Source organism: Neophocaena asiaeorientalis, unplaced genomic scaffold, assembly GCF_003031525.2.
Source record: "Neophocaena asiaeorientalis asiaeorientalis breed wild unplaced genomic scaffold, Neophocaena_asiaeorientalis_V1.1 scaffold571, whole genome shotgun sequence".
Classification (NCBI taxonomy): Eukaryota; Metazoa; Chordata; class Mammalia; order Artiodactyla; family Phocoenidae; genus Neophocaena; species Neophocaena asiaeorientalis.
In genome coordinates this window covers 2738881-2761961 of record NW_020175669.1, presented here as the reverse complement: position 1 = coordinate 2761961, position 23081 = coordinate 2738881, and the positions used below count along the sequence as shown (strand labels likewise).

At 38.2% G+C, this 23081-nt stretch overlaps 1 protein-coding gene across 2 annotated transcripts; it reads left to right on the top strand.

Annotated features, from left to right (window-relative positions):
* Positions 1–892: 892 nt before the first annotated feature.
* SAAL1 (serum amyloid A like 1) lies at positions 893–22870 on the top strand. 2 transcript variants are annotated; one of them, XM_024731605.1, is made up of 12 exons: positions 893–1046; positions 2474–2587; positions 7231–7314; positions 10615–10694; positions 12428–12487; positions 12622–12737; positions 13083–13263; positions 15538–15620; positions 15709–15897; positions 18864–19057; positions 21076–21168; positions 21847–22870. In XM_024731605.1, exons 1-12 carry the CDS (start codon positions 912–914, stop codon positions 21937–21939), a joined length of 1422 nt encoding a protein of 473 aa, XP_024587373.1. In that variant the 5' UTR covers positions 893–911; the 3' UTR covers positions 21940–22870. The 2 variants fall into 2 exon arrangements, with proteins under 2 accessions (XP_024587373.1, XP_024587372.1); XM_024731604.1 differs by having other exon boundaries at positions 18861–19057.
* The last annotated feature ends 211 nt before the right edge of the window (positions 22871–23081 follow it).

Sequence of the window (23081 nt, the reverse complement as noted above, 5' to 3'; positions counted from 1 at the left end):
TTAAAATTTTCCATAAGTGCAATTGCTGTGTCAATTGGAACTTTATTTTGTTAGAAATTTTACCATCATCTGTTCATGATTTTGAGAAGCAAGGTCCCTGAGGAACCACACCTATGTCATTCTGCATTTGTAAATGTGGGGCTCACAGTAATTTGATGTGTATGTGCCAAAATCGGAGATCTTTGTTATATCTTCTAGTGCAGTTGTGCCGGAGCATTTAAAACATTAAAATACATATTTTATTTAAAATTAATTTTATTTTTCCTTTCTGTAAGGGAATCATATTGGTATTATCGGAATTACATGTTGAGGTAAGTTATATCATCTATAAATTTCATTTCATTAAAGTGGTGTTCTAAAAGTTTTGCTGTAGGGTTTGGTGGAGCGTTGGGTCTGATGTTGAGTGCCATCAAACTAAATAGAAGCAGGAACTGAAAACACAGGGAGTTGTAATACTGACGTTCTTCCTGGTGACTTTCGTCTTTTCCAGGATTCCGACCACACCTGGGAGAAAAATGATGTCTTTAAGAGTGGCAAGTGTGCCCAGAGGTCAGAGGTCCGATAGCTTCACGTCTGTACTAGAGACATTGTCCTGTTCCATGCCCGCACCCCTCGTCCCTTCCAGTCAGACTAAGGGCTCTTGGAGAGATGGAATATCTGGTCCAGTGAGGGTGACAAATAACAATTATGAATATAACCGCGCTGCGGTCCTGGGTAGAGCGTCGGGTGAGTCAAGACAACTGGGCTCCCTAGTCTGATGGGCATATTGCTCGGGCGCTCGGGCTGGCAGGGCTCCGGGCAGCAGGGGGCGCTGTGGCGGGAGCCGCGCCTTGCCCTCTTGGCGCCTGGAGGCCTCTCTCCTCCTCCGGCGGCTTCCGGAGCTGCTCTCGCGCGCCGGAGGAGGCCAAGTCATGGACCGCAATCCCTCTCCGCCGCTGCGGAGTCGGGACGAGGAGGAGGAGGAGGAGGCGGCCGTGGGGGACTGCATAGGCAGCACGGTCTACAGCAAGCACTGGCTCTTCGGCGTCCTCACCGGGCTCATGCAGGTGTGGAAACTCGCGCCTCGGGTGGGCTCCCTGCACGTTCCCCCAGACCCCCACCCCGCCTCTGGCAGCCCTCTACTGCCGGGGGAGCCGCCGTCCCCACGGCAACCACCTCCCCAGGCCCCGGCGGCCGGGTCTCACCCTTTGCGTCCTTGCTGTCTCCCGGACCCTAAAACTGCCGTGCGCCGCTCCCTGTGCCCCTCAACACAGAGGGAAGTGTAATGGCAGGGATGCTGGAATGCTTCTAATTAAAATGTTTTACTTTTGAAAAATTTCCAAAAATACGTGACCAGTTTCTGCCCCTCATTCCCACTTTCGTTTCTGAAGCCCAGGTCCTAATTGATCTGTTTCGAGGACTTTCGTTGTAGTAGAATAAATGGTGATTTTGCAGTCAAATAGCCCTGTTGTCAACAGCGCGGCTTGCCCAGCGTGACTTTGGGCAAATCGCCTAACCGATTTCTTTCTCAGTTTCTATAAAGTGGGATAATATTTATATTATTGTATATAGAGTTATTGCGTAGATTGTATAAGATTATAATAACCATAGAGTGCTTACTATAGTGTTTGCCTCATAGGAGCCTCTCAGTAAATATGAACGTTCTTATGTTTCCCTAAATTTTTTACTACTTCCAATCACTGTCCTCTCCACTCCACCTTCTACACAGCTGCGAGAATAATCTTAAAAAAAAAAAAAAAAAAAAGCCGTCTATGGGAACGCCTCAGAGTCACCTTTGCCTACAGGAGAAAAATACATATTTCTTAGCTTGGAATCCAGGACTCTTTGCAACTTTTCCAGCTTCATCTGCCCATGACACGCTAAACTGCTTACCATTCCGCACACATGCTAGGCCCTTTCTTAACTCTGAACTCTTGTATTTTCTTCTGTATGCTCTTCTCCCTTCTTCACATGACAAACTTCGATTACTTCTCAAAGATTTAGCTTCAGTATCACCTCCTAAGAGAAGTTTGGGAAAACTTCTCCCAGACGTAGGTCATGGGTCCATCATTTTTGTTCTCACGGCTCTTTGTCCACAATTCAGTTGGATCACTTAGCTTTTTCTGTTGTGATTATCAGTTTATATGTCTTTTCCCCACTGGATCCTAAACTGCTTGGAAGTAAGGGATTAAATCTTGTTTATCTTTGTATTTCTACCCAGTGCCTAGCGATAGTGTTTACCCAAGGTACCCAAGGTACTAATTTCCTTTTTTTTTTCTTTTTTTTGGCGGCACCGGGTGGCATGCGGGGTCTTAGTTCCCCGACCAGGGAATGAACCCGTGCCTGCTGCAGTGGAAACTCGGAGTCCTAACCACTGGACCACCAGGGAATTCCCCCATTTTTTTGTTGTGACCTCTAAATGATTACGGGGTAATATTACTTGAGGAGAACTGTGGACAGCCTTTATTCATCTCCTTCCTTTGTGTTTCTGAAGATTGTTAGCCCTGAAAACTCGAAATCCAGCTCAGATCATGAGGAGCAGCAGATGGAGCTTGATGAAGAAATGGAGAATGAAATTTGCAGAGTGTGGGATATGTCAATGGATGAGGTATGGGGTTGGAAATGGAAGTGAAGAGACTGTTGGGTAAGGAGGTAGTGAATGGATTTTTTTTTTTTTTTTTAGGTTCAGTCCTTAAGTCTCTGGGGAAAAACTTTAATGTCTGTAGTCACTCCTATTTATGGTACAGGGATGAGGTCCCAGGAGCTGTAAATGCTCAACTTTTGTCTTTGAAGGCAGAAAATCTGAGTGTCATTAGATTTGGGCTATGTAGATAGTTCTTATGAATGCTGGAATGCTTGTAGCCCAGGAAAGTTCTGATACTTATCTACCTAAAAAGAACACTGGCCTTATATTTGAGAGCAGGTTAGGAGTTAGGAGACCACTGAGGTACCACAATTAAACTAGAAGAAAGGGACTCTGTAGCTTGAAAGCATTCTACCTGCTCTTCACAGTAACCCTGTGATATAGGTAGTATCCTTATTTTACAGGTAAGAAAAGGGGCAAAAAAAGAGGTTGACTTACATAATCTCTCATTTTATTACTTGGACTTTTGCAGTAGATTTCTGATTAAAATCCTTGTGTTAGTCTCTTTCACCTCCCTCTGTCCTCTACATTGCTACCCAAGGTATCTTTTTCCTAAAACACAGATTTACTCATATTAAAATTCTCTTAAAATTTGTCAATGGCTACTCATTGTCCTCAACCATTTTTTAAAGCAGCTTTATGAGATATTATTGACACAAAAAACCTGCATATATTTTGAGGTATAATTGAAGTATAAAAACTGCACATCTTTAAAGTGTACAATTAGAACAATTTTAATGTATGTATTTGCACATGAAACCATCACCATAATTAAGACAGAGCATGTCTGTCAGCCCCCAAAAGTTTCTTTATGCCCCTTAAGGGTAATCCCAGTATCTTACCCCTCCCTGCTTCTACCCTCTCCAGGCAACTACTGATGGGCTCTCTGTCACTTCAGAGTAGTTTGCATTTTCTAGAGTTTTGTATAAATGGGATTGCATTCTTTTTTCGGATGAGTCTGGCTCTTTCACTCAGCATCAGTATTTTAGATTCATCCATGTTGTTGTGTATATTTATAGTTTATTATTTTTTATTGCTGAATGGTATTCCATTATATGTGTATACCATGATTGATTCTTTGATGGCTATTTGAGTTGTTTACAGTTTATTACAAATAAAGCTTCTGTGAATGTCTGTGTATAAGTATGTATGGATAGATGTTTTCCTTTCTCTTGGGTGAGTACCTAGATTAGTGTGGCTGGATTATATGGTAGGTGTATGTTTAACTTATAAAGAAAAGATCAAATTATTTTCCAAAGTGTTTTTTACACATCACGTTGCCACCAGCGGTGTATGAGATACAGTCCAGTTCCAATTTCTTCTCACCCTTAGCAACACTTGGTAAGGTTAGTCTTTTTAATTTCAGCCATTCTGATAAGAGTGTTGTGATTCTCACTGTAATTATGATTTAGATCTCCCTAATTACTAATAACAGTGACCATATTTTCCTGTTCTTATTTGCAATCTGTGTATTTTCTTTAGTGCAAGGGGCTGTTTAAATCTTTTGCCCACTTTTTAATTGTGTTGTGTGTTTTTTTCCTATAAGTTTTATGATTTTAGGTTTTACTTATAGGTCTGTGATCCATTTTGACTTAATTTTTGTGTTTGATGCAAGGTATGAACTGAATTTCACTTTTTTTTGCCTACGGATAACCAGTTCTAGTTAGTGTGTTTAAAAGACTATTCTTTCTCCACTGAATTACCTTTGCACCTTTGTCAAAAATCAGTTATCCGTACATATACACATGAGTCTATTTCTGGACTCTGTTCTGTTCTATTGATCTATTTGTATCTTTTTGCCAATACCACATTGTTTTGATTACTGTAGCTTTGTAATCTTGAAATTAGGTAGTGTTAATCTCCAACTCTGTTCTTTTTCAAAGTTGTTTTGGTTGTCCTATGTCCTTTGTATTTCCAAATTAATTTTAGAATCAATTTGTCAATTTCTACAAAAAGCCTTCTAGGATTTTGACTGAGATTGAGTTCAATTTATTGATCATTTAGGAAAAGAATTGATAAATTAACAATAATGAGTCTTTTGACCCATGAACAAGTTCTGTCGCTCCATTTGTTTAGGTCTTCTCTAATTTCTTCAGCAAAGTTATGTAGTTTTTAGTATTTAGGTCTTTCACATCTTTTGTCAGTATTTCAAATTTTGGGGAGCTATTGTAAATAGTATTTTTAAAAAATTTCAGTATATAGATATACATTGGTAGTAAACAGGTAGTATATAGTATACAGTTGATTTTATATACCTTGGTCTGTCTTGGTAAATGTTCCGTGTTCACTTAAAAAGAACGTGTGTGCTCCTGCTGCTGGTGGGAGTGTCCAGTAAATGTCCATTTGATCAAGTTGGTTGAGAGTATTGTTCATCTTCTCTCTACTTTTTCTACAGTTATTAAGAAGCTGTGGTTTTAAAACATTTTTTAAAAGAAACAACCTGTTTTTCAAATGAAGTCTTAGTGTGAAATCCTCAAATATCAAATAGGTAAACTGGAGCTGCTGTTTGAATGAGATTGTCTGTGGAGGCAGGGTCATGCTCTTGGCTTCCTCTTTGTCCTCTTATGGTAGCTCTTGAAGCACCTCTAGAGAACTGAGCTGCCCACTGATTCACTGGCATAAATTCCCTCCAATGAGACTACATCTCACACATCACCTGCCACTCAGTGCTTCAGCAGGACCAGAGACTTCCAGGTGTTTCCTGCATTTTCATGTACTCATGCTCTGTTCATGCCACTCTGCATGGAATGTCCTCCACCTGCAAGATCTTTCCCACCTTTTATGGCCCACCTCAAATGTCACCTCCCCTGTGATGCCTCCCCAGACACTCCAGGCAGGATTCCTCTCTTTTCTGTGCTCTCATGGAACCTGTTCATTCTATTACATAACACTTATCCTGTTATTCAGTGATTGTTTTGAGCCTGTGTCCTCTGATGGATTTAAGTTCCTCCTCTTAAAAGCTTAATGTCACGTCTTCAGAGATACTTTCTCTGATATATCTAGAGTAGCCTCCCCTAGTCTTCATTTCTAGCACACACCATCTTGTTTATCTTCTTTGTAGCACTTAGGATTTATGTAGTTTAGTTGTTTATATGTTTGTTTGTTCATCCCTCTAGAATGAAAACTCCACTGAGACTTTATCTATCTTATTCACTGATGTGTCCCCAGAGCCTGAAACAGTGCTTATTACTCAGGTTTTTCAGTACATGTTTTATGAAGAGGTAATCAATGGATGAATACCTGACAGTTACTATGGTGTGCTGGTTAAGAGTGTGGATTTGATCAGACTCATCTGGGTTCAAATTCTGGCTCTGTTCTCCTACTGATTGTACAGTCTTGGGCAGGTTGCTTAACCTTTTAAAACTGCAGTGTAATGGGGTTAATAATAATTACTTCATAGGGTTGTTTGAGAATTAAGTGAGATAGCATGCAAACCACTTCACTGGCCCTGGCATTTAATACTTGTTCAATAAATGTTAATTGCCATTATTGTTATTATTGGCATTGGTATTATTAGGCTACCTAATTATTGATATTATTCCTGCTACTCCAGGAATTATTAACTGTCATTAAATAAATAAATCGCTGCATGCTACAAAGAGTTGCCCACATGACAGACAGCTTGATCACTTAGAGTGGAGAGCACCTGCTGCTTTGACTTTTAATTTGGAGTATGTCTTTGAAATATTCTCTCTGACCATGATCTCTTAATAAGTGCAGTGTATCTCTTCCAGTCAGCAGTCATGCAGGTTACCCCAATTTCAGCTGCTCTGAAGGATTGCTCCCTCTCTCTTTGAGAGCCCTTCGAAGGGCATTTTTCACATGAGACATATAGCCTGTGTTCTAAGTTAAGGTGTTGCGAATACACACCTCAAGTTTGGTGAAAATACGAGGCAGTAGACAGCCAGAAACTTAATTTTATCTAAACATTTTACAATGCAAATCTCCGCAGCTAATTGATTTAGCTTTGGAGCCCACATTTCTAGCGAGATTGGGCCACATGTCCACTCCAGGTTCATTCACCTGTGTGGTGTGTCCCTTTAGGCACTGGGGACCGGGAAAACTCTCTAGGAAGATGTGAAGCTGTCACAGTTACATTGTGATCAGAATTTTTTTCTGTTGAGGATTTTGAAAACAAAAGTTCTGGTTTTGGACATAACCCAATAGGGGTTTTTAATCTGTTTTCTCTATCAAGTTTTAAGCTCTTAGAAGACAGAAATTATGACTTTTACTTTTTTCCCTTATCCTATCTTCTAGCATGATACCTGGTAATCAGCAAATGTGCTTGAATGAGTCAAAGAGAATTCCTGGTGGGTAGAAAGATCATTAAGATAAATACATACAAGGCAGTAAAAGGAGGACAGTCCTTTGGAATATCACAGTTAGTTCAGATTTGTTTATGGGATTGTTCCATTGCCTTGAGACCAGATACCTCAGCACTAACATTACTTTTGTCTATTGACACAATTCCTAACCTTGTGGGGTTTTTTTCCTTGTGCTTGAAAGGAGGTATATATGGAATTATTATTTTTTTTTATGGTTGCCTGAGCTATGGTGTTTAAGGAGGAATATTCAGCATCCAAGTTAATAATCATTTCTATTTTCAGGATGTGGCTTTGTTTCTCCACGAATTTAACGTTCCTGAGATATTTATGGGAATATTGGCCAAATCCAAATGTCCTCGATTAAGAGTAAGTAAGTGCATTTCTAAAGCTGCCTCTTTGGAGCAGTAACAGCAGATAGTGCTGGATAGGCTTTCATTTTTCTCACTTTAATGTTCTTCATGGCTACAAATGAGTCTGCAGATGTTTATTGAACATTACCAGGTACTGAGTAATATACTATTTAAAATTATTACAGTCATAGAATTTTAGATTTGGGCTGGACCAGGGAGATCAATACTTTAATTTAACAGCTGTGGACACTAGATAGTCCTAATCATCATTATGCCACTAATATGTGGCTGAACAGGGAACAGTGCCCGGACCACCCATTTCTCAGTTTATTGCTTTTTTTTTTTTTAAAGTCATAAAATCCTCTATTGCTTAGACTCAGCCTATTGCTCAAGACTCTCCGCAATCTGAATCCAGTTCGTCTTTCTAGCATAAAATGTACCCTCCAGATAGTCTTCTAATTTAGCATGGCCTGTCTACTCCTCACCTCAGGAGCTTACTATGATCGTTGCCATCTCTGTGCCTTCCTTTGTATGCCTTCCATCCCCTCTCAATATTCACATCGGTTTTCCCAAGATGGTACTTTACTTCCAAGCCTTCCCAAATAAGTAAGCTCTCAGTGGCCAGTGATGATAGTGAATGCACCAAAACAATTCTGTACTTCTCATTAAGTCTTCTATGCTTTAGTGCCATTTAGGTTGACATCTGCTAGGTATATTGTGAGTGATTAGCAAATACTTATTAAGTAATTATAATCATGAATAACTGCTATTTACTTAGTATTTCATTTTACTACTCTATGAGGTAAGCATTTATCTCTACTTTGTAAGTAAACAAACTAAGTCTCAGGTTAAGAAATTTGTCCAGGGTCATACAACTAGGAAAGAATGGAGCTGGGATTTGAGCCTAGCCTGCCTTACTTCAGTGTAACCACTGTACTGTAGTGTCTCTCTTTGTTTGAAATTATAAAGTGAAGAATTCTGTAGTATATTTTTACAAATTGAATGTTGAATTAAAATTTTATTTAAGTACAATGCTTCACCTGAGTTGGGGCCTCATGAACCAATGAACCACTTTTTCCTTGAGTTGTTACGTTAATATAAAGATTTGACAGTTATATGATTTTCTCCTGGAGTTTTCTAACTTAGGTACACTGACTCACGATTAGTACTTAAAAAAAATAAGCTAATTTTAAGAAAATAAGAATTGCTCCTTTCAGGAGTTAGTCCTATTATTATATATGTCTGTGAACCATAGCCTGTCTATGACAGCATTCTCAGCCGTGGCCACAAGTTAGAATCACCTAGGATGTGGGCTTTCCAACTTCAGTATGTCCCAGAATCACTGATTACTGAGTCCACCCCCAGAGTTTCTGATCTGGTAGTTTTGGGGTAGGATTGAGGAGTTCTAACAAGTTTGCAGTGATGTTAGTCAGGTTTTGACCAGCACCAAGGCCCAAACTTTGAGAAGCTTTGCCCTAGGGAACTTTTATAAATCCCAAGTCAGGCCATTCTCAGATCAATTAAAATAGTCTCTCCAAGTGTGGGACTCCAGACAGCTTTTAAAGTCCCCCCAGGTTATTTCAGTGAGTAGCCGAGACTGAAAAACTTGATCTTTGATTGGAAGTTCAATTATCCCCTCTTTAGTTTTTAGGGGAAATGTATGTGTATCTCTTCTGGCCCTATTCTCTTTTACTCTTTTCCCAACACTTGACCACCCACATTTTATTGAAACTCTTTACTCCTATAGCTTTGGTGCCACCTCACTCTCCTGGTCTCTAACCTGTCCAGTCACTTCTCTGTTACTTTTTTTGACTTTTTATTGATACTTTCTTCCTATGCTGAGTGTGGACTCCTTTTAAGGTGTAGACTCAGATCCCTTGTCCTCTTTATATTCACTTCCTTGGTGAGTTCATCCACTCTTTACACCTTTGGGGGTAAATCTTCCCTGTGGGATCAAAGCTACGACCTCCTTTCTGATTTCAGGTGCTATATCTCTGACTTTCTTGAGGCATTCTTTATTTGCATGTGGCATTTTCCAATCCAAAAGTCCGTATGTCCTAACTCAGTGTTTGTCGCACTTATCCAATCATATAAATCATATGATGTGCTTGGTAAACAACTTCCCGGACTGTACCCTGGAGATTCTGATTCAGTAGCTCTGAGATGGGACTTGGAAATTGGTATTTTTAACACACTCCCTGAGTGATATTTGTGTTCAAGCAAGTTTGGAAACACTATCCTAACTGAACTCATTGTGTTCTTTCCTATGCTTTCTTTTCCAATTTTTTTGTCAATGGAACCAATCTCTCCTACTGGAGAAATGAAACAACTGGAAACCTAGGAGTTATGTTCAACTGCTTTCTCCGTTTACTCCCATCAAATTATTCTGCTTTCACCTTGAGTCTTTCTCAGCGTCATTCCTTTCCATGCCTGCCATCACCACCCTCATCTTCCTTTACTTGATTTCAGAGATGCAGTGTGATACGGTGAAATGCTCAGGCTCTGGAGCTGTGTTATTTCCTAGTTGGAGATCTTCAGCAAGTTGTTTAACTTCTCTGTGATTTGGTTTCCTCATCTGAAAAATGGGGATAATAATGGTACATACCTCATAAATTATTGTATGAAATGTTATGTGGAAAGTGCTTAGGGTAGTGCCTGGGTGTAGTAAGTGCTAAATAAACATTAGCTGTTACTACTGAGGTTATGAACTTCTTTTAAAGTTTTTTCACTATCATTTTGCTTCCAGAATAATCTACCTAAAATAACATTGCAGTATGTTGACCCCTTCCTTGAGGACCTTCATGTCTCCAAATAACCTACTAAATTAAGTAGGCATTTAGGACCCTTAATCCTGATCCTTTTTACCTGCTGTCTTTATCTCATGCTCTCCTCCCACTGTGTGCTACTAATAACTGTGTACTGATATGGGCAGCTTTCTGTATTAGCCTTTGTCCACTCTACATTAGTCTCTTCCTGCCTTTGCTGATACTTTCCCCCGTGTTTGAATGTCTGTCTTCTTGTTTGTATATCTAAATCCTACCAATCATTTATGACTCAGTTCATCCGTAAGATTTCTTATTCCATAACTCCTGCCTGCCTTGGATCTTTCTTTTTCTTATGTCTTTCATCTCCTCTCAAATACTACTGGAAACTTGTCAAATTCGGGTGCAGACAGTGTACTTCTGTATGCTGCCTCTCCTTCTTTTCTCTCCCCAAACTTGGCTCAGTGAAAGTTTTTTTTTTTTTCAAGTTGTTATTTTTGTATATGTGTCTTTTACCTCAGAGCGACTGTGACCTGTGAAATTTGATTTGGCAGGAAATCTGTGTGGGAATTTTAGGTAATATGGCCTGTTTCCAGGAGATATGTGTGTCCATCAGCAGTGAGAAAAATCTTGGGTAAGTTTTATTACATAACAATTATGTTTTTAAAAAATAGGTTCATATTTTATATCCCTAAGGAAATCCTAATACATAGGACAGATAGGGAAACATTATGAAATGTAGTACTTCCTTTCTCCTGATGAGCAGTCTCCAGGAGCTTCATTTTGTGTTGATGATGGCTGGGGACTTGCGTGCTATTTATGGACATGATTCAGGATTTAGGCCTGTTTTCTGTGTTGGTTGCAAAGGGGCCTGAATCGTCAGCAGGTGGTAAACCACATGGGATAAGAACCAGTGGGGCAGAGCTTGGAGATGGAGGCACCTGACCAGAGTCCAAAACAGTTTAGGCTCAGGGAATCCAAAGTCTCAGAGCGAGAGTCTGGAAAAACTAGACTTGTTGACCAGTGTCACCCTGACACTGGTCAACAAGTCAGTTCTGACTTAGATGATGGTGATGGGGGACTTGCCAAGAGACTAGAGGGTACAGCGTGGCCCCTGTGATTCAAACGCTCTCATACTTCTGCTTGGAGGCCAGTTCTCTTCTACATGTAGGAAGTTTTGGGCAGAGGATTTCTAAGGTGGAAACCCCGGTGGTTATTTTAAGAGGTCTGAGAACACCCTGGAATTATATGCTACATTTTATGAGTATATTCATTTTCTAGGCAGAGGGTTTATGGCTGTTAATCAGAATCTCAAAGAAATTTGTGTTCACAATAGGTTAAGAAAACTCTTCTAGGCGGTTATTTTCAACAAGGGCTGTAGGGTTTAACACAGGATTCAAGTACCTGGGGCTCCAAAATAGAGGTTATTACCTCTTCTAGGTGTGAAAGGACTTTAAGATCCTAGTTTAAAGTATTTATTCTTCCATAACGTACAATCATTCATGCAATAAGTGACTCAGGATTATGTTTGGTCTCTAGTGATCCCTATTAAAAATCTGTGAATGAGTAATATTGACAAATTTTATGAACTTAATTAAATGCATATCTTAAAATTAATATGAAACAGTATACATTGCTGATGAGATATAAATTTGCTCAACCACTTTGGAACAGTTGGGCATTACCTAGTCATATCAGAAGGTACACATATGCTGTGACCCAGTGATGTCACTCATAGGTATATGGTAAGAGAAACCGTGCACACATATATCAGTATACTCATATGAAAAGTATTATAAGACTATTGCTTGAAACCCCCAAATTGGAATCAACCCAAATGTTCATCAGTAGTAAGCTGGAAAAATAAATGGTGTTATATTCATACAATGAAATGTTCTGCAGCAATGAATCTGCAGCTACTGGAACAAGATGGGTAGATCTTAAAGACATGGTGTTGGGCCAAAGAACTCAGACTCAAAAGAATACATACAATATAATTTCTTTCATACAAAGTTCAAAACCAAGATATATAAAATGAACTATAGAGTAAGCCAAGAAAATGATTGCTGGATAGTAGTCATTTCTAGGTGGGAAAGAGAATTGTGATTTGTAAGGGACACACAAGGGCTACAGAGATGCAGCTCTGTTCTTTTTCTTGCTTTATAATTATTCACTAAGTATAGATTTGTATCTTACAGGTTTTTATGTATATATGCTATATTTCACAATTAAAATGTTTAAAAAGTTAAATAAAAATTTATTTAAGTTTTTATAAATAAAAGTTAAGGTTGAGGTCCAGATTTTTTGGCTTTGATATTTGAAATGAGAGAAGTGAGGCATATTGGGTTAACTTTTTTGTTTTTGTAGCCAGGTACTATTGTACTGTTTGTGTGATTCAGACCCTCCTACTCTGCTGGAAACAAGCAGGTATGCTTTCTTCTTTTTATGGATTCTATATACCTACCCCTAAGGGAAACTAGGAAAATAGAGTTGCTCTTTCACTCTTGAATTTCCTTTACTGTTTTAGAAAGGTAGATACTAAGCTCACATTTATCACGTAGGTTGTTGCTTACTTGCCTTTCCCAGACAGAAGTGGCCGTTGTCTGGGTTGAAAGAATCCGAGAACATCCAGCTATTTATGATAGCATTTGCTTCATCATGTCAAGTTCAACAAATGGTAAGTCACCATGTAATGTAGAAAAAAATATTTTTTAAATTATATTTAATTGTTAGGAAACCAGGTAACTATTTATGGAGGTCAATTAAAGACTAAGTGTTAGGTGAGAAGGTATTTCAATTCAGGATATGAAGTTTCTCAAACTCTCAGGATACTGATAAAATCCCCCACGTAAAGATGACGGAAGCCAAGCAAATTTAAACAAAGGAGGTAAGCAAATTGCCCTTGGAATAAGTAATGCTTTGGCAAGATTTGGCTTTCTTGGAATAGTTTTAAGAATTTCGATTAGACTTACTACTTTAAAAATTTTGTTTCTTATTTCAATATCTCTTTTATTCTCTGCAGTTGACTTGCTGGTGAAGGTCGGGGAGGTTGTGGACAAGCTCTTTGATTTGGATGAGAAGCTAATGTTGGAATGGATTAGAAATGGGGCTCTTCAGCCTCTGGACCAACCCCAGGAAGATTCTGAACAGCAGCCAGTGTTTCGAATTGTGCCCTGTGTACTTGAAGCTGCCAAACAAGTACGGTAGGTGAGCTCTTTTGTGCAAAATGTTCTGGGAAAATCCAGTTGCTAGAAGTATCCTTAGATATGTCTTTTTTTTTTTTTTTTTTTTTGCGGTACGCAGGCCTCTCACTGTTGTGGCCTCTCCCATTGCGGAGCACAAGCTCCGGGTGGGCAGGCTCAGTGGCCATGGCTCACGGGCCTAGCCGCTCTGCGGCATGTGGGATCTTCCCGGACCGGGGCACGAACCCGCGTCCCCTGCATCGGCAGGTGGACTCTCAACCACTGCGCCACCAGGGAAGCCCAGATATGTCTTTTTAGTTTCCTTTCAATAGGCTGAGTAGCACATAGCTGATCTGTGTCAGGTTTGATTCACTACTGATATTGGTAACAATATATTTGCTCTTTGCAAGAATCATAATGGTTGCAAAATACTTGTTCTAATATTACTTAGCAGTAGGCTATTGTTCAGCATTAATTATGGTTACTGTTTTAAAATCTTCTGCAGTTTCGTATAATTTATATCAAACGGAAAAGATTTTCTTTGTGCTTTATTTTCCACTGGTCATGTGACAACTTCTTCAGTTAATGTCAGGCATCACTTGTTTTCTTGCTCCTTGTGTGTATGTGCCAGTCTTGGATAAGTGACTGGCTTTTGGGCTCTGATGTCTTCCCAAGAGTGATTACTAGGTGTTGTAGGTCATTGAAGCTGTTTATTGCTAGTCACTAGAACATTAATTTATGAATTGATCTGCTTATTGGTCAACTGTGCATTCTTAGTGCTTTATAATCCACATTTTTTTGTTTTTTGGGCTGTGCTGCGCGGCTTGTGGCATCTTAGTTCCCCAACCACGGATTGAACCTGGGCCCTCAGCAGTGGAAGCATGGAGTCCTAACCACTGGACCACCAGAGAATTCCCTGTAACTCATATTAAAACCTTTTAATTTTATGTCCTTTATCCAAGTGAGCATTAAACTCATCATCTTTCCCCCAAACCTGCTTCTTCCGTATTCTCAATCTCAGTGAATGATGTAATCATTATTCCATTTGGATAATGTGGGAGAAACATGGAAGCCATTACTGATACTTCCCCATCCCAGTCTTTTCCCATGGCTAGTCAACCGCCAATCCTTTTTCCTGACTTTTTCTGGGACTCCATCTGTGCCACCACCAGGCCACTGTCTCTTACCTGGACGGCTACAACATTCTCTGAGTTCCCAGCCTCAAGACTAGCTGCTTCCAAGCCTAGACTGTAGAGCTGTTTTTCTAGAATGTACGCTGGTCATCTCACTTTCATGCTTCAGACCCTTCAGTTGCCTTCCTTAGGATGAGGTCCAGATTTTTATGGCTTATAAGGCCCTGTACTGTGATTCTCCATCCTTATTCCTTGTCTTCTGTATGAAATTTCCTTCATTTCTTCAACTGAACCAAGCTCTCTCAAAACCAAGCCATTGCACACCATGTTGTCTCTGCCTCCAGCATTTCTTTGCCCTTTTGGGTTTCTGTGTAACCATTTCTCTTACGATACATTCCCTGATTCTCCAAACTAAGTTAAATCTGCTTGCTTTGTGGTCCTCTAGCACCTTGGACTTCTGCTAGTGCTACATTCATATTACTTTATTGTTATTACCCCTTTAATTATTGTTTTTCATTTTAGACAGTAAATTTCATGAAGGTGTGGACGTTTTGTACATCTCTGTTTTCCTAGCCCCTAACATAGTGCCTGCAAACTATAGGCACTTAAATATTTGCTGAACCATCTTTTAATTGTTCACTATCTTTTTCACTTAATTGTGTGGTTGAAGAACTAAGATTGTGAGTTTCTGGGAATCCGAACTGTTGATCACAAAAATTATACTTATCTGGTTTTAGTATTCTCAACTTGGGAGCTAAGATGATGCTATGAAGTTTTAAGAACATCATTATTGTCAGTGCTTGGTGCAGTGGGCCTTACATTCATTCTATAAAAGTCTCAGTCATTTTTTGTCCTGATTATGCAAGTAAGCCAGCATGGTGAAGTATCACTTGATAGGTTTCTGCATTGTTGCTTTCATGGGACAGGGCCAAAAAGAATTTTTACTTCTTGTCCTGATTGTACTACATAATATTTGTGTTTTGACTGATTTCCCCATCAGAATGTAAGCTCTGGTGAACACAGAGACTTTGTTCTGTTCCCTGTTTTATCCTTAGCATATAGGGCAGTGCCTGGTACAGAGTGATAAATATTTGTTGAATAAATGATTGATTACAGTCCCATAGACAGTAAAGTTGATTGAATTTTTGCTTTTTGTATTTAGTTCTGAAAATCCAGAAGGGCTCGATGTTTACATGCATATCTTACAGCTGCTGACTACAGTGGATGATGGAATTCAAGCAATTGGTAAGATGTTATATGGGGAAGCATGATAGTTACTCATTTAATTGTTTTCTGTTTTTGAATTACTACTTCCTTCATCATTTTTATTAAGTACGGTGTCCTGATACTGGAAAAGACACTTGGAATTTACTTTTTGACCTGGTGTGCCATGAATTCTGCCAGTCTGATGATCCACCCATCATACTTCAAGAACAGAAAACAGTGCTAGCCTCTGTTTTTTCAGTGTTGTCGGCCATCTATGCCTCACAGGCTGAACAGGAGTATCTAAAGATAGGAAAAGGCAAGTATAATTTTAGTTCACTAAATTAAATTTTAGTCTATCACATGTGTTTGCTGTTCATTTTATTTCTTTCTCCCATTTTTTTAGTGCTTTTAGCCCCTTGAATACAAAAACATCACATGCCCAATACAAAAAAAATTATAAAAGGAAGCCTAGTGCTTGTAATCTGATCATTCAGAGATAACTACTATACACTCACATCCGTACGTATTTTTTTGCCTGTTTTTTAGGCAACTTTTTTCATTTATAAGTATAAATGAATATTTTCCTATGTAAACAAATGGTCTTTCACAATGATTTTTATGACTAATACTAATAATATGACTAGTTAAATGCATGAACCATCTAGAATTTATTCTGGTGTTACATGTGAGGTATGGTTTCAAGTTTTTTCCAGATACCCAGCTGTCTCAACATTACTGAGTAAGTAAACCAGTTTACTGACACAGATTTGAATTTTCATCATTACTGTGTTTTATATTTCCCTATATATTTTATTTAGTTCCATTGCTCTATTCATGTATCAGTAGCCACAGTGTTTTAATTATTAAAGCTTTATATTTTGATACCTAGTAGGGTTAGTACTCCTGCATTCTACTTTTTCAGAATGTTTTTGACTGTTACTATTCTTTTTTTTAACGCTGAATTAGATTGACAGTTTCCAAAAACAAAACCAAAAAATCTTCCTGATTTTTTTTATTGACATCATGTTAAATTTGTAGAGTATCCAAGAACATATGCTTTTCCATTTGTTCAAGTCTTATTTTATGTCTCTCAGCAATGTTTTATGGTTTTCTTCATACAGATCTTACATATTTCTTGTTAGGTTTATTGCTAGATATTTTATCTTATGGATTGCTGTTGTCTATGGTATCTTTTCTTCCATTGATTATTCTTGTTGGAATATGTGAAGATTAATGTTGCATCTAGCAACCTTACTGAATTCTCTTACTGTTTTTAATGGTTGTTCCAGTGGTAATCTTGGACTTTATCTAATACTACTTTGGGTTTAACTTAGATAAGTCTTATCACTTTTCTACCTCTTCTTTCTTTTATTTAATGGGTTGCCTTGGACCTCTGGGGTTAAGTAATAATGGTGATCCTTGCCTTTTTCCTGACTTTACTGGCCATGATTCTAGAGGTTCATCATTAGTCATGATTCTATTTTGGGCTTAAGCTATTTATGTTGTACCATTTGAGGATATATTAATCTATTTCTATTTTATAAAGAGTTTTTTAATCAAAAAAAATGATGACTGTTTTCAAGTGTCTTCTCTGCATTTATGGATGTTACCTCACTGAGAAGGTGACATTGAGTACAAACCTGAGGGAAGTAATGGAGTGAGTCATGTGAATACCTGGGGAGAAAAGCATTCCAGACAGAGAGAACGACGAGTGTAAAAGCCTTGAATTAGAAGTGTGCCTGGTATATTTGAGGAAGAGCAGTGAAGCCCTGTATGGCTGGGGCGGTTTCAGCCTGGGTAAGAGGAATGTAACCTGGGGCCAGAGAGGCAACAGGGGCTAGAGTGTAGAGGGCCTGGTTTTACCTTTTACTTGGAATGAGTTAGGGAGCTGTGGAGGGTTTTAAGCAGAGGATGGACAGACAGGAGCCAACTTTAATAGGCTCTCTTTGGCAGACATGTTGATGAGAAATGCAGGGGGAGGGCAAGGGTACAAAAGGGAGACTAGTTAGGAGGCTGCTGTGACCTTGAGGCAAGAGATGGTATAACTTGGATTAAGGTGGTAACAGGGGCGGTGGTGGGGAAAAATAATCAGATTCTGATCACTTTTAAGTAGTGCCAACAGGATTTGCTGACTGATAGGATGAGGAGGGTGAGAAAAGTCAAGCTATGTCTGGCATTTTTGTCCAGGAGAGTTGCCATTTACTAAGATAGGAAAGTGGTGTTTTAAATATGATAAGTTTGAGATGTCTACTCAGTGTTCAGCTGGAGCTGTTGAGCTTACAGTCTTAGTCTGGAGCTGAGGAGAGAGGCCTGAGCTAGACTATAAATGTTGGAGGTGTCAGTTGTTATGCTGATTACTTCTTCCATAACCTTAGTTATTTCTATCGATTTGATTTGATGTGGGAAGAGAGGAAAATTAATATTTTTTACTGCCAATATTTTGTCCTTTTCTTTTTATCATTTGTAGTTCTTAATGAATGTTGATGGCATGTTATTTGGTATATGGACATTCATTATAGTTTGCCCATAATGCTTTTTTTTTTTTTGGCTTAAATCGTTTTATATCAGATACAAAGGTCACATCCCCTGTTTTCCTTTTGTTTGCATTTGCCCCTAATACCTTTGTCTATCTTACTCTTTTCAACCTTTCTAAATACTTTGTTTTATTTTGATTTCTTTTTAATAGATGAGTTAAACTCATTTAAATGTAGTTATAGTTATGTTTGATCTGAATGCTGTCGTATTATACTTTTCATTATGTATATTTATATTGAAATACCTCAATATATAATTTATTTGCTTTGTGGGTATTTCTGGCATTTAGTAAGGGTTGTATTTTGGGTCTAGTGGTTACCTTTATAACTGGCTCAAAATATAATTATAACTGCCCCTCCCCCATTTTTAAAATCCTTAATATCTGATAACTTAAAACATATATCTCAGTGTTGACTATTCCTTATCAATTTTCCCTGGTACTTTCAAATTTAAGTCTTGGGGGATGAGGGGCTGTTCCAGAATTATATTTTCAGATATCTATTCTTTTTCATCATTTTGGGTTTCTTCTTCAATCTGTTATTTATTTGCTTATTTGGGAGTATAAGAATGTTAGCCTCTTGAATTCTGAGGCCTTGATGATCTTGTTTACCACCATATCTGCAATACCTAAAATACAGTATCTAGCAATAGTAGGTGTTCAGTACATGTGCAGGAATGAATGAACGAATGAATGGTAACCAAATTTAACTGGCTGATGCCATGCCTCTTGATTTGTTTGTACAGTAGATCTTCCTCTAATTGACAGCCTGATTCGTGTCTTACAAAATATGAAACATTGTCAGAAGAAACCAGAGAACTCAGCAGAGTCTAACACAGAAGAAACTAAAAAGTCTGATTTAACCCAGGATGACTTCCACTTGAAAATCTTGAAGGATATTTCATGTGAATTTCTGTCTAATATTTTCCAAGTTTTAACAAAGGTAGGAAAGAAGTACTAATGCTTTCTTCAGTAAAAGAAAGTATGGATTGCTTACTGCTCCAAATTTTATTATTAGTGTTTTTATTTTTTAATTTTACATAAATTTGGGAAAATAGAGAAAGAAAAAACTTATCATAAGTTAGTTCTTAAACTAACAGCTGATGTAGTTTGGTATATTTATTTTTGTGTTTTTCACATACTTATCACCAGTATATACAATTTTTGGAGGCTGCTCTTTTCACGTAACATTACAAGCACTTTTCCTGACTCCTGATCAATACACTGAAAGATTTTTCACTGAGAGCCAGTTTGTTTAATACCCAATTTGCCAAAAAATCGATTTTCAAAGTTTACTGTAAACTTGTTACAAGGAGTATTCTTCCTGAATATGTGCAGGATTATTAACGTATTCTTTCTTTGAGCATATTCTTTCTATCCATATATTTTAGGAAAAATATGTTTATGAATATAACTATGAAGAATATATTCATATTCATTGACTTTTTTAAGAAGAATATTCCTTAAAACAAGCTTCAGTTATTCTGGTGATTTGTATTTTTGGTGAATTATCTTGCTTCCCTTCTCCTGATTTGGGATTATTACCTTAGCATAGGTTTTCAGAAGTTAGATTGCTGGTTTCGACATGATAAATGTGAAGCTGACTGAGGCATAAATGGCTACATATTGCCAAAATGCTTTTGACATGTGAAAATATTGGTTTTACTTGATCCTTATTATTGTATAATATAATTTTTATATCAAGTAAAATTCAGCAGGTGATAAATTGTGCGTTTTTTTTATTTAATTTTTTAATGTTTTATTTTTGGCTGTGTTGGGTCTTCGTTGCTGCGTGTGGGCTTTCTCTAGCTTCAGCAAGTGGGGGCTACTCTTTGTTGAGGTGCGTGGGCTTCTCATTGCGGTGGCTTTTTTTGTTGCGGAGCACAGGCTCTAGGCGTGTGGGCTTCAGTAGTTGTGGCACGTGGGCTCAGTAGTTGCTCATGGGTTCTAGAGTGCAGGTTTAGTAGTTGTGGCACACGGCCTTGGTTGCTCCACGGCATGTGGGACCTTCCTGGACCAGGGCTTGAACCCGTGTCCCCTGCATTGGCAGGTGGATTCTTAGCCACTGTGCCACCAGGGAAGCCCCATATTGTGCCTTATTTTGATTTGCATTTTTATTATTAGTGAGATTGAATATATTTCCATATATTTGTATATTATTTGTGTTTCCTGCTTTATAAACTTACCCATTTTGATTGTTTATCTGAATTCCTTGGGTAATTCTATATATATATCTTTTGCATATTCGTTGCAAGTATTTTTCCCATTGCTTGTTGTTGCTTTTGTTGTTTTGGAGGGAGGGATGTAGATGTTTCTTAATATTTATGTGGTAGGAATATAGGTGGAAAGTGGGCTGAGAATAAACCAGAGATATGTCTTGAAAATTCTGATATGCCACTTAATGGAATTTGGACTTAATCTTGAGGAAACTGAGGGGCTACTAGAGATTTTTTTTAAGCATCAAGTGATGTGATCTGTTTAGAAAGATTACTCCAAAATCAATGGAGAGAGAGGATTAGAGCGAGTTGAGGCTAGAAGTCAGGAGACCAACCAACCGGCTCTTGTGGCTGGTAATCTTCAAGAATAATCTGAAAAAGAATGAAAGCTTAGACAGTGGAAGAGTGGATGGAGGGGAGGAGTGGGATGAGAGAGATTTAGTAGAGTAGAATTAAACACTTAGGGGGAGCGGCTAGCAGCAGAGGAGGAAGTCTTGGCTGTACCGCACATTTTTGGTTTGTGCAGCAGGCTGGGTGGCTGGTGGTGCCTTCACCAAAATAAGGGCTGCAGTGGAGCACATGTTGGAGTTACACAAGGAGGAATGATGGTGGGTTTAGTTTGGGACATTTGAAACTCATGTAGGATCAGTAGGGAATTGTAAATACTGGTTTGTATTTACTCACTAGATATAGCTTTAGAAATTTTCCTTTTTTGACATCAGATCTTTTTGTTTGTTTGTTTTAGGAGACTGTAGCTCAGGGACTAAAGGAGGGCCAATTAAGCAAACAGAAGTGTTCCTGTGCATTTGAAAACCTTCTTCCTCTCTATAGCCCTGTGGTGAGTATGAGTAAATGTATAGGTGGCTGAGTTTCAGGAGATTACTGAGTAAAATGTTTTAAGTAAGCACTTGATCTTTGAGGGCTTTGTCAAAAGAGATAGTGTATATAATGCGCGTGACTTAATGCCTTTGTCAGATGACTGTTGGATAATTCATGGCACTAGCTTGAGTAACAGTTTAAATTTTAAGAGAAAGGAATCAACACTGAATTTATCATACCCCTTTGTGTTATAGCATATATATTAACCAAAAATAAGATTCTTAGGTAGGTATAGTCAGTAGGTTTTTATGGTCCTTCAAATTACGTTGCATTTGCTACCATTAGAGGCAATTTCAAAATAACTTTTCTTAGGGAAATGAAGTATGGAATGTGGGAGTGAGGGGGTGGGTCACCAAGGAGGATGATAATACAACTCGGGTAATGGACCCTCAAGGGGAATCAGTAGGAGGATAAATACTAGTTTAAAAGAAAACAAGTGGAAAGGGCTAGTCATTTCCTTGAGGTTTCAGAGACCATCCAGGAAGTACTATTATTGTCATCTGACAAGCTGTCCACATTTCTTTTCCATTGGACTGTTTAGAAAACATAGGTAGAGCATTTTTACAGACAATAGTCAGTATCTTAAAACATCTTTTCCTCTACTTATGTTTATTTGGTTCTTTTGTTTGACTCACAGGTAGAAGACTTCCTCAAAATCCTACGTGAAGTTGATAAGACCCTTGCTGGCAACCTGGAGGAAAGCTTCCCAAGTTTGAAGGTTCAGACTTAAAAACTATTGGAATTCCTCTGCTGAAGAAATGAACTCTATTTTCCTTGCTGACAGTTGAAATTGACAAACAGGAAATATTAGACCATAAATGTTCGGTATTATACTCATGCCCTTCTCCTCCAGCATTTTTGTTTGGCATTGGAATCTAGTTTCACTACCATCAAACATCATCTCCCCCCACCCCGCTTCTTTTTTGTATTGGTTGTGCAGTGTTTTGTCTTCTTCAGGTAAAGAAGACAAAATACAAGCTTATCATTGAGGTTCTTTTTTGAATATTTGAGGGGTTGGTGAGGATTTTCTTTGTAACTCTTAATTTGATTTTTTAATTTGATTTTTTTGAAAGTATCCCTGCTGAAAAGAATTGAACTATAAAATTAAAATCGTACCGATTAAACTCTAATTGGTAGGTTTACTTTACGTGTATTTGTATGTCTTTGGTGATGACCTTATCCACAGGTTGAACGTGACTTTAATGTGAGCTTTCAAAGGCACTGATGAAATCACTCCTACCTGCTAGCCAGTGCTAAAAATTCCACTCTAGTTATCTCTTGAAGCTTAAGGTTAAAATGCAAGTAACCCCATAAGAGTAACATTCCAAGTTATTGTCATGTTTACCTCAGTGCATAAATTCACATTCTGTTTTCCTGAGAGCACATTTTAAAAGGGGGAGCACAAGGATCTTGAGTTTCTGAGCAAGAGTGCCTCGCAGAGTGGGTAAGTTACAGAGGGAGAAAAAGGATACATCATGGGGAGGCTAGGGATGTCCAGGTTATTTTCTACTTCCCACTTCTGTCTTGAACCTGCCTTATTTACTTGTTACTTCTTGCTATTGTAACATTATGAGGTGGTACATATTTTCATAGTACTTTGATATGTTTGAAAACTTCCTAAATCTATGAATTATAATAAATAGTTTTTTTTTAAAAAGTGAGCAGTATTAAAATTTTTTTAATGCTACACGGTTTGAAGAATTTACCAAAATATTTTAGTTTGCATCAGTTACAGTGATATAACTGTTTGCATCAGTTACAGTGATATTTTAAAATGGTGCTTTCTCCAGAAGCAGAAATATGAAATTTGGAATTTTATGTACAAATGAAACTGAAACTTATTCTTCCCCCATACTTTTTTGCAGAGGAGGG

Bases quoted from the DNA above. Each gene is read 5' to 3' on its own strand.
- SAAL1 (XM_024731604.1), top strand. From the start codon at position 912: ATGGACCGCAATCCCTCTCCGCCGCTGCGGAGTCGGGACGAGGAGGAG. The intron at 10,695-12,427 runs GTAAGTTTTATT...TTGTTTTTGTAG, and splicing joins AGCAGTGAGAAAAATCTTGG to CCAGGTACTATTGTACTGTT. The intron at 15,898-18,860 runs GCAAGTATAATT...TTGTTTGTACAG, and splicing joins GTATCTAAAGATAGGAAAAG to TAGATCTTCCTCTAATTGAC.